Source organism: Camellia sinensis, chromosome 4 (genome assembly GCF_055761805.1).
Source record: "Camellia sinensis isolate YWXY chromosome 4, ASM5576180v1, whole genome shotgun sequence".
In the NCBI taxonomy this organism is placed as follows: domain Eukaryota; kingdom Viridiplantae; phylum Streptophyta; class Magnoliopsida; order Ericales; family Theaceae; genus Camellia; species Camellia sinensis.
In genome coordinates, this window is record NC_138964.1 from 207,933,029 (window position 1) to 207,944,691 (window position 11,663).

General features: G+C 34.2%; 1 protein-coding gene across 3 annotated transcripts; it reads left to right on the forward strand.

The window, feature by feature from the left end:
- The first annotated feature begins 469 nt into the window (after positions 1-469).
- On the forward strand, positions 470-10,751 carry LOC114261404 (KH domain-containing protein At4g18375). Of its 3 annotated transcripts, XM_082867411.1 has the most exons (10): positions 470-891; positions 1,596-1,748; positions 2,242-2,355; positions 3,162-3,813; positions 5,066-5,539; positions 5,745-5,990; positions 6,138-6,350; positions 8,749-8,807; positions 8,916-9,006; positions 10,043-10,751. In XM_082867411.1, the coding sequence occupies exons 4-10, from the start codon at positions 3,175-3,177 to the stop codon at positions 10,451-10,453; spliced, it is 2,133 nt and encodes a 710-aa protein (XP_082723537.1). In that variant the 5' UTR covers positions 470-891; positions 1,596-1,748; positions 2,242-2,355; positions 3,162-3,174; the 3' UTR covers positions 10,454-10,751. The 3 variants fall into 3 exon arrangements, with proteins under 3 accessions (XP_082723537.1, XP_082723538.1, XP_082723539.1); XM_082867412.1 differs by lacking the exon at positions 1,596-1,748 and having other exon boundaries at positions 771-891; XM_082867413.1 differs by lacking the exon at positions 470-891 and having other exon boundaries at positions 1,610-1,748; positions 2,598-3,813.
- Positions 10,752-11,663: the final 912 nt, after the last annotated feature.

An 11,663-nucleotide genomic window follows, 5' to 3' on the forward strand; every position in this document is an offset into this window, starting at 1 on the left:
TTTTTCATTTTTATATTATATTAAAGTTTAATATTTTGATAATAATTATATGTGTTAGACTTTTTAAGGAATTAAATGTCTTTTTTTTTATATTATATTAAAGTTTAATATTTTGATAATAATTATTTATGTTAGAATTTTCAAGAAACTTTTTTTTATGTTTGTTCTTAATGCATTAAAGTGTTATTATAAGGGATAATAATCATATGTGTTGAGACTTTTCAAGGAATTCATGTGTGTTGGATTTTAAATATTTTTTTTTATGCTAGTTCTTAATGTATTAAAATATTATTATAAAGGTAAGACTTGAGAGTTGAGAAAAAATAACAAATAAATTTATTTTTTTTAAATAAAAAATTTAAAAAATTTAAATAGATACAAAATTTAGAGTTAAAAATCCTTTTTGCCGTATATAGTATAGATAGATAGATACGTTTTTAGATCTAAAACCCTTCCACATCGTTCACATACTCCATCCCCATTGAGCACTGATGACCCCCTCTTCCACCAGCAAACCCCTCCCCATTGATAAGTCTCCACAGTCTTCTTTGTATTCTTCTTCCACCATTTTTTTTTTTTTTCTCTTTCTTGAGCGATGGAGAGGGACGGGACTAGTTTGTGATGGAAGTGGGGCTGAGAACCTCAACTGGAAATGATGGGAATCAATGTTGGATCATGATGGGGCAGGGGTCAATGACGAGAGGCGACAAAGATAAAAAGAGAGAAGGAGCAACAATGGACGATGGTGGAGGTCATCGTTGGGAGAAGTGGGTTGAAGAGGGGAAATGCTGGCGGGTTCAGCATTCGAACATGGCAAAAGTTGTGGAGGGGCTTGCCAGAGATTGGAAGGGGGGGTTGTCGGAAACAATAGCAATGGCGGTGAAAAGATAGGTAAGCTGTGAAATTAGGATTAGAATTTTGAGAATTTTGATTTCAATAATTTTAGAAAGCAATAAAAGTATAATATTTTTTTTTTTTTGAAAAATTAAGGTGTAACAAGTTTTTATTTATTTTTTTGCTGTATAAATAAAACTACCCAAAAATTACAACCCAGAACAAAAAATAAACACTTACTAGTTTGTCCTGTTAATTAAATTTATTTATCAATAAGTGATTCATAAAATAAAAGAGACAAATATGTTAATCATATTGTTATTTTATACTATCTTTAAGCAATTTTTGCTCTCAAAACTTTGCCATCTCATTGGCCCAGTCATCAAGCCACATTATCACTTGTCTATAGAAAGAACTTTCAAAATTTTAAGTCTTGTTTGGCATAATCTATTTTAGTTTATTTTTTTTAAATCACATCAATTAACACATCTTCTCTACTTTTTTTTATACATATTTTTATAAAAAATTAAAAAATATACTTATTTAAGATATTTCAAACTATTCCTTAGTGTCAATGCCCTCGTCCAAGGTAAAAGGTACTTTTGCCTTAGAATGATTTTCAGATAAATAGGATTGAATGGATAATAAATTCTACAAATAAAATATATTAATAACTTAATCAAGAAAAAAATGAAAACATAGCCAATAGGCCCAAACCACGTCATGGGCCTGGCCCATTTCCTCCAATTATGGAAAAAAAGGATCAACAAAACAAAAACAAGAACAATAACAAGGCCGAACGAGCCCCTATGACGTTGTGCCCTTCTCCTCTATTTCGACATGGAGTGCTCTCTATCTAGCTTTAATCAGGGTGATTTTAGCGCTCTCTCCCTCTGTTCTCGAATCTCTCTCTGGTATGTAGATACTTCTCCCTCTTAATTCTTTAATTTTCTCGGGAAAATTTTTGACCTAGTTTTCATACGAACGAGTTTAACCGATTTTTCAGACTTTTTTTCATTCAAAAATTATCTTCCTAGTCGGTTAATTGTGATAGAAAGGTTCAAGACTTGAGCTTAATCGAGCATTTCTTTTGCACTTAGAATTTGTACATTTTCTTGATTGTGACTGTAGCTTTAACTTTGGAGAATTTGTACATTTTCTTCATAGAAAGGTTCAAGACTTGAGCTTAATCGAGAATTTGTACATTTTCTTGATTGTACTAGACACCCAAAAGCTAAAACCTTTGTTCTTATTCAAAATTGTTTGCTTTTAACTGGTGGGGACTTGGGTTTTTCTTCTTTGTGAAGCATTTCATTCTTTCTATTTATATATGCATTATTAGCTATGTACGCAAATGCTGTGTGATATTTATTAATTTTTTTATTTTGTTTTTTGGGATGTTTTTAGAATTGTTTAACGCAGACTGGAGGTGGACTTAAACAATTTTTGCGGACGACAAGGCGGGGAATAATTTCAGTAGGCTCTGGGAGTGGTGGAATCTACATCCTGCCTTTTGAGGAGGTATGTTGATTACTTAAGACTTGTACATTCTCTAAATTATTGCCATTTAGTTTGGTATCTGGTTAAAGAACTTGCATTTGTGTTATCTTTGAACCTTCTAATGGGAAGTAAAGATCCCCCACCTTATGAGAAAACATTACCATCTGTTGCACTAAGATCTTAACCAATGCCTGTATTTTTGTTTTTGTTTTTTGGAAGCTCCATTTTACTCTCACACAATCATCTGCTTTTTATTTGGGTAGGTCTCACTAGAAAGATTGGTTTCGTAGATTATGGGTGTATATGATGGAAGCCCATAGATATGAGAAAAGTACCTTCCTATTACTTCTTACTCAAGTGTAAACTGAAACTTTATTGTTCTATTCATATGATCTGAAGCGGATCATCTCAATCTTGGCACTCTCATACCAACCCGGCTAAGTATAATAGTTGTAGTTGATTTGCTGACATCTCTCTCTCTCTCTCTCTATATATATATATATATATTCATACATATCTCGTGCTTTTGTATGTGCTTGTCAAGTGGGCTAGTTTACACAACAATCTTCTAATTACACTAAATCACATGTTTACTCCCAATGGAAGCAGATGAATGTTGCTATTTGATGAAATCTGCCAAATAGCGATAAATTTTTTTCAATCTGTTTCCAAATGGGGAAAGGATTATTGAGAAAGGATTTGTATGCTAATAACAGAACTTTTCAATTTTTGTCCAGTGCCCATGACACTTAATTTTCTATTGTCATCGCACCTTTTAATTCCCAGGTTTGCTCACATTTATTGTATCTTCTTACATATATTTATAGTTTTCGTGGAAGTATGGAAGGAAATAGGCAACCGCTCTTTAAGAAACGTCCTAACCCACAATTTAAGAAGAAGGGAGGCAACAAAAAAGGAAAGTGGCATAATTCTAGTCATGAACAATCTTTTGGAAATTCTAACGCTTCAGATACTGTTTATCGGATACTCTGTCATTCTAGAAAGATTGGTAGTGTTATTGGAAAAGGTGGAAGCATAGTCCAAGCCCTTAGGGAAGAGACCCTGGCAAAGATTACGGTTGCTGATTCTGTCCCCGGATCAGATGAGAGAGTGATAATCATATATAGTCCTTCTACAAAGATTTATGAAAAACACAACAGTGATGATGATCAGGATGCAGCCACAGACAAAGAAGGTGATCCCATGGAGCCACATTGCCCGGCACAAGATGCTCTCTTGAAAGTTCATGACAGAATTATTGAGGAAAACCTTGTTGGTGGAATGGAAGATGAAGATGGTAATGAAAATGTAGTCACGGTCACTGCACGCCTTCTTGTTCCAAATAATATGGTAGGATGTCTTCTAGGAAAAAAAGGGGATGTCATTCAGAGATTGCGAAGTGATACGGGCGCAAGTATTCGTGTTCTTCCGGCAGAACATCTTCCTTCCTGTGCTGACAGCACTGATGAATTAGTGCAGGTATCATTTCTTTTGTCCTGCAGCTCCTTTATGTAGTCAATACTCAAATGTTCCTATATATATATATTGCTCATATGCTTATTGGAGAAGGTAATATTGGATCAAAAAGTTGGTGACATCCTTGCCATTTTTATACATATACATATGTAGTACTAGGCATGTTCTTCGAAGAAAATCATCCAGAATTGTGCATAAAGAATTCACATATCAATCTTATTATGTTGGTTGTTGGAAAGACAACAGTTTACGTTGTCATTTATTATGATCTCTGTATATCATTGTTTGCCCATAATCAGTCCCTCAAAAAGGTCATCTCCATACCTACAAAGCAAAACTGGTTGTAGTTTCTTTAAATGGTCGCACTGCACTATCAATTTCTGTGCCATACTATCATACTGTTGGCTCACACACATACCTAAACCCCTGGTGCTTGTGCAAAATTATAAAATAAAATAATAAAAATAAAAAATAAAAAGGACAGATGTGTAAATAAGAGAAGTAAAAGTGCATAACCATGCTTCAAATTACTTTTTTAAAAAATGCCAAAAAATACATTTCATAATGAAAGAAGGTAAAGTGAAATTTCAAAACAAATAGCCGTGCCAAGAAGTCATACAGAAGTATTTTTATTGATTAGTATGGCAAAATATAATTAATAAATGACAGCAAGAGGGAATGCCATGCGGCATACTCATATAAAAGGTTTAACCATGATAACCTATGCAGAAAAATTGCCTATACTCACAACAGGCTTAAAACACTTGCAAATGAAGAGGAATCCAGTAAATCGAAAAGATGCTTTAGGTCAGGCGTAAACCTTCCCTGAAAGCCAACTACACAAAATAACCAAAAAGACTTCTAAATTATGTCTGTTTGATAATTTGGTTGACACAATTAACTGTTCTATTTTATTTGATTGATTTAAGGTTATCGAAATGATCACGGGCAGTATGCTGATGAGGTGTGAGATACAAATTATGCTTCTTCTCATCTCCTGTCCTTGGCCGAGAAAAGGAATAAAATCATGAGGATAACATATAGAAAGAAAAAAAAAAAGATCTTCCTGTTTCATTTTGTTGGAATTCTTTGTTAACATTTTTGTTCACTTTAATTAGCTGTTGCTTTAAGTTGGCAGATTAAATTTGCATATTTTTTTTTGAACATAACGGGGGCAAAAGAAGAAAGGATTGCACAGTTCTGTTGCCTTGTCATCCCCAGTTGAAAATATTTGATATTGGTATGTATTCTACAGATATCAGCAAAACCAGCAGCTGCGAAGAGGGCCCTTTATGAAGTTTCCACTCTATTGCATCAGAATCCAAGAAAGGACAAGCCTCCTTCGAGCTTCCCCATGCCCCATCGGGGCCAAGGTTTTCATCCTCCTGGTCCTCCTATGGCAAATATGCCCCCACCAGGAAATCCTATGTGGTCTCAGCGGCATTCTAACTCCCATGATATGCCACAAATGCCTTGGATGGGAGGATATGGAAACCAGCCTTCTCCATTTGGGCCAGGTGGTTTCGATGGTGGTCCTCCTATGCACGGTGGTGAAGTTCCAAGTGAATTTTCTTTGAAGATCTTGTGCTCAGCTGGGAAAATTGGTGGAGTCATTGGCAAGGGAGGCTTCAACGTAAAACAGTTACAACAGGAGACAGGAGCTAGTATTCATGTCGAGGACGCATTGGCAGAGTTGGAGGAACGTGTGATTCGTGTTTCTTCTTTTGAGGTTGACCTTTTTTTCCCTTCTCTCTTTTTCATTTACGGCCCCCAAACCCTCAGGTTTAGGCTTTAGACGTTTAAAACATATCTTATGCATCTCTTCATTCAATTAATAAGCACCCTTTTGAACAAACTTTTTTGTATTTACCATCTCTAGATTCTTTTTGTTATCAATGCACTAGCTGTAAATCATTGTACTGCAATTGTTTCAGGCCCTGTGGAACCCAAGATCACAAACTATTGAGGCCATTCTTCAGCTTCAAAACAAAACAAGTGAATTCTCTGAAAAAGGAAATCTTACTACAAGACTTCTTGTTCCATCAAGTAAGGTTGGCTGCATTCTTGGACAAGGAGGTCATGTAATCAATGAGATGAGACGAAGAACCCAGGCAGACATACGTGTTTACTCCAAGGAAGATAAGCCCAAATGTGCAGCCGATGATGAAGAGCTTGTACAGGTTAAGTGTTTGCAGCTTGCTAATTTAATTCTAGTTACTTTCTGTCATTTTGTTGAAATTTGATTTTGCTGGATGTATACTTGCACTTGTTTTTGCTTATATGAAGATACTTCCTATAATACTGATCCATGCACTTGATAAGTTCAGATATCTGGAAACTTTGGTGTAGCGAAAGATGCTCTGGCAGAAGTTGCATCAAGACTTAGAGCACGATGTCTGCGAGATGCCAATGCTGGAGCTGAACCTGCTACAGTTGGGCCAGTTAAGGGATTTGGTCCTGCAGGCAGTTTACCTGGTGGAGGGCCGCGTCCGTCTGGCCCCGTAAGACCTGGTAGCTCTAGTGGATTTGAATTTGCACAGGTATATTATATTCGAAGTGTAATGTTCAATCCTATCATGTCCTTCAATAATCATGCTCGAGCCCTTTGATCAATTATTTGTTTATAAAAAAAAAAAAATTGTATTGATTTCTTACAAAAGTTGGCTTTGGTTGCAGGCTCATTATCACTAAATCATGTTTGTAGATTGATTATAATTCTAAATACTGCTTTATTACAGTGGTAGTTTTGAGTTTAGATAAACAATGTTATCTTTTGCTTCGTTTGGTCTATAGTAATACATTGCAAGAATTATAATCCGCTAGCAGTGGATACTTGCCTTGCCAGAGATTGTTGTGGGAAAGTGGTGTAAAAATTTACTTTACTTCTTACTTTTTGAGAAGAAAATAATTGTGCTCTTAGCTTTATGTATTCATGCATGATTTCTTGATTCTTGCATGCTCTCATAACCTTTAGAGAAGCGCTTCCATATTTATTTCCTTACTTATCCCCTGGATTGGAAAAAAATCAGCTTGCTTGTTTTTATTTTTCAGAAAACACTTTTCAGAAAATTCTATTTTCTTATTTTCCGTATTTTTTTGTTTTTACTGAATTTTTTAAATATTTTAAGCAATTTTTTTAATTTTTAGACACACCTAACATAAATACACCTAAAAAGTAAAAAAATTGTAAAAAAAATCTTTTAAAAATTCACTAAATACCAAAAATACAAAAAAAAATTACAAGAATTCAGTACATTTTTTGTATTTTTATGTATTTATTAATTTTTTAAAATATTTTTTCACAAATTTTTTACTTTTTAGATACATCTAACTAAGGTGTATCTAAAAAAGTAAAAAAAATGTTTAAAATTTAAAAAATATTCACTAAAAACAAAAGAATACGAAAACTAAAAAACTCAGTTTTCAAAATTAATTCAGAAAACCCAAACCAAACACACTGAATGGTATTAAATGCATGCTACGAGTAGGGATGACAAACTGGTTATGTGACAGAGCACCCATTGCGACCCTTCCCTATTAGAGAAGGAGAATGGAAGCTGATCAGAGTTGGAATTAATTTAGGCATTTAAAGAAATTAAAAAAAATTAATTTTGAGAGGGGTGTCCAACAATATTTTTAGGTTGCATTTTGAAGCTCCCTTGCAAATTTCCCTTGATGTAGTATGAGGTGCATGACGGGATGTGGCGGTCGGCATTGGGGAGGGTAGGGGGTGGAGGGCGTCAGACAGGGGAAATGAGGTAGTGGCATTGGCAGCAATGGGTGGTTGAGGTGTGGGGGGTACGTTTGGAATTAATTGGGATGGTCAAAGAACTTTAACAAAATCAACTTTGAGAGGGGTGTCCAACAATATTTTTGGTTTGCATTTAGAGTCTCCCTTGTGAATTTCCCCGTGATGTAGTATGAAGTGCATGACTTGATGGGTTCAACCTTGGTTTATTAATAAAATCTTTTGTTTGTGGAAGTGTATTTGGCTGAAATTTAGTAGTAGCTGTATATGCTCTGTGCCTTCATGATAAAGTCTGAAAAAGAAACATGTTGGAGTTTGCATGTGTTTTGAAACTAGTTTTTGCCCTTGGATAGCAAATGACTCTAAAAGCATGCTATTTTGTGTAGAGGATGAACTGTTTCATCTCATCAAATAAATTTATGAAATATAATGGCTGATGAATATTGTGAAGTTTAATGCCTAGTGAACAACTATGTTATTTGGATTTAGATCATACACTTCTACTGAAATTGGTGGTTGCAGTATATGCAGTCTCAATGTGTCCTGTAGGGTTATCCATACTGGAAACTACAACAGATTTTTCTTATCATTACTAGCAGCGGCATGTGGTCTGGCATGTGTTAAGCTATAAAAGAGCTGGGACTTCTTTGAATATATTTTTAAGATAGCTTACATGAAATTTATAATCTTTCTTTCACAAGTTTTTTTATTACGTGGTTACATAATTCATGGACATAGTAACTAATTCATGTGCAGTGAAACCATGTTTTCGCATAAAACAAACGAACTCACCCTACAGTTCAATCTTTTGGTGGTAATTATAAAGTTCAAGCTTAGTAGGTTAGTATTGTGGTTGGTTCAAATTTCTTGATTCAAGCCTGCAACATTTATCTTGTATTATTTGGATTGCAATCACAACCAAGTGATGGAAATTGATACCCCCATCATTTGATTGTAATACTGTTATCTAGAACATTTTCATATGTTCTTATTGTTGTCTTTTCGAGGACACAACTTGGCAAGAAATGTAGATTGTTTGAGATTATTTCCCTGGCTTATTTTTGACTTGTATGATAGATTCATTGTTCTAACTAATGAACTAGTTGCTTATTCTTTCTCTTCTGGGTTACGCTGATTTTGAAGAAATGTCCGTGCCATGTTACTAAAACATTGTTGATGCTGTTGTGAAGGGAGGTGGACATGAGTACGAACATTCAAGTTATCCAGTTCCTCCAAGTGCTACTACTGGGTATTGGCTCATTCTGTTTCTTTTATTTTTTTATTTTAAAAACATCCATGCTAATTTCATGTTCTGTTGTGTGGTTGAGAGAAGTAATAATATCTTTGAATGTTCCAGATATCCTAATATCAACAGCTCTATGGCTATGAAGATGCCAAACAATGCCGTAGGTTCTGTAGTTGGAAGAGGAGGGAGCAACATGAGTGAGGTCAGTTCCCTTTTGATTTATCAATAAAGTTCTTTGTTGTTGATAAAAAAAACACGAGTGAGGTCAGTGTTTAATACAATTTGATTGTATTATGAAAGAATGTAATTTGCACAACTTCATAAGGAACTTTTACTGAGAGAAATAGCCCTACAGTATTAGATTTAGGTTAAACAAACCCCAATGTTGGGCTTCTAAAAATTTGCACGGGGCTTCATTTAGCCCTGGTGACCTGGAACCTTCAGTTATCATTCGGAAGCCCCCCTTCCTAAAATGAGACTTCACACAAGAAATGATAAACATGAGACATTTTTGTAAATTTTTGGGGCAAATTGCAGGATATTTTGCAATCTTTTAGGAAAATTTGGGTAGTTTTCTGGAAAATTATTAGAAATGATTAAGTAATGTGCCAAGGAGAGTGGTGAGAAGTATATTTTCCTCTAATCTCTATTCAGCTTGCTTCATTGACCTCTGAATAAGTTTCTCCACGTTGACCTCTGAAATGATTGAGAAAAGATGTACCCTGAAAATTTGTATTTTGTGAAACTGATTGCCTATAGGTCTCATTGACTCTTCCTTCCATGGACCTTCTTTTTAATAAGTAGATTTCCCATTTCTGCTTTATGGAGAAAATAGGAAATAAGATTATTTTTCTTTCTTTCATATCACCATAACATACTCGCCTGTTAGGAGGATTTGAACTAATATAGAACTGAGTGTGAGTGGAAAAAACAATTTAGAGGTGCGCTTTTAAGTGACGTGGTACAAATAACTGTTTGGTTGACCCTTTTTTGATCTTTAGTTTTACTTTTTATTGTCATTCTCACTCCATTACAAGGGATGGATTTGTGCTTGGAAATGCTATGGAAAAAAGAAAAAGAAAACAGCATTCCATTTCAGTTGGGATTCATCCGTGCCTTTGATTATTGAGATAATCATTAAGCTGGATATTTCATCTATTTCACATTTAGTGGAAGTCTTCTCGTATTTATAGCTTTAGTCATGGAAGGATTGCTAATTCCTTCTCTTTAATATCCAGATTGCCGGAAGGAGGTTGAAGCTCCAAGATCCTCAATCAGGTGGTTCTGAATGTGTCGTTGAGATTCACGGGTCTTCTGAGCATTTGAATGCTGCCCAAAATATTCTTCAGTCCTACATTTCTTCAAGTGGACAAAAAATCAATCCTCCTCAAGGTTCCTATCAAAACTTCAATACTCAGCAAAACACGTATCCAAATATCAACACTCCGCAAAACCCCTATCAGAACATGAATACCCCACAAACGACGCACTACCAGAACATGAATACCCCACAAATGCCGTACCAGAACATGAATACTCAGCAAGCCCCGTACCAAAACATGAATTCCCTGCAAGCCCCGTACCAAAACATGAATTCCCAGCAAGGTTCATACCAGAATGTCGTTTCACAAGGTTCGTACCAGTACTGACACTAGAATTGGGCAAATTTTGTACCATAATTTGCTGTAGTGTTTCATAATTTTCATATTTGTCGCTGGCTTATATATTGATTGGTGCTTAGAGGTAATTGGAGTTTATTCACTGACTTTGAGCGAGCTTTTTTTTGTCATGGATAACATTTTCTACTGTGCTGGCTGGGGAAAATTTAGAATGTATGTATTTTCACAGTCGTGATGCTTAGATTATCTGCTTTTAACTATCTCTGAATTTCTGTATAGACAAAAATCTAGTTGTTGATTGTCATTTTATTGAATTTAGATTAGATTATTCATTCCTGCTCAGGCAAAGTTTGTTAATGAAAAAAAAAAAAAAAAAAAAAAAACCTGAGCTTGGGCTGTGTTTGCCTCAGCTTATTGGGCCTATTTTGGTTCAAATTTTTGTAAGTTGAAAATTGTTTGTAAAAACCACCTTTTTTTTTTCCTTCCAGTTTTTAGATAATTAGTTTTATTTATTTTTTAATTTATGATTTAATGAAGGCCTATTTCGGAAACATACAATTCTACTCAAAAAAGAAAGAAGAAATTGCAAATACATAGAGCAGTGGGACAAAAATTGCACTATAAATGGATTTTTTTTATTTTTTTTATTTTTTTATGTTACTTTGACATGTATAGGAAGAGTTGCACTAAGCACATGAATGAATTTAATAAAGAAGAGTTGCACTATCATGAAAATGTAATTTTACTGAAATATATTTATCTTCCTCCCAAAAAAAGTCACTATAAAAAAATTAATTATTCGCTTTATTTATTTATTTATTTTTTTGTGTATAAAGTTAAAAATTATTAAAAAAAATTAATTTTCAAAACAATTCTAAGTTATTTTTGTTTAATAAAATCATAAACAAAAATTGTACTAAAGTTTGACAATGACTCAAAATAAAATAATATTAAAAATTATTTATATAAGTTGTACTAAACAGTTGTATAGAGATTTCATGTGACACAGGAGTGAAAGTAGGTAATAACCTCGTGATTTGGCCATGTTTGAAAGGTAGAAATTCTAACGGCAATGGAAGAATTTTTATAATTGTAGAGTTTGAAACAAATGAGAATAAGAAAGTGGTTTTTAAACAGTGGGACGATTAGTTTGGGTACACTCTTAAACTTTGGTATTATTTTCATCAACAATGATAGAGACCACTAATTTTGGAGCTCTAAAAAGATCACTAATGACATG

Excerpts from the sequence above, each read along its gene's own strand:
- LOC114261404 (XM_082867411.1), top strand. The coding sequence starts at position 3,175 with ATGGAAGGAAATAGGCAACCGCTCTTTAAGAAACGTCCTAACCCACAA. Across the intron at positions 5,540-5,744 it reads TTCGTGTTTCTTCTTTTGAG|GCCCTGTGGAACCCAAGATC; the intron begins GTTGACCTTTTT and ends CAATTGTTTCAG. Across the intron at positions 6,351-8,748 it reads GTGGATTTGAATTTGCACAG|GGAGGTGGACATGAGTACGA; the intron begins GTATATTATATT and ends GCTGTTGTGAAG.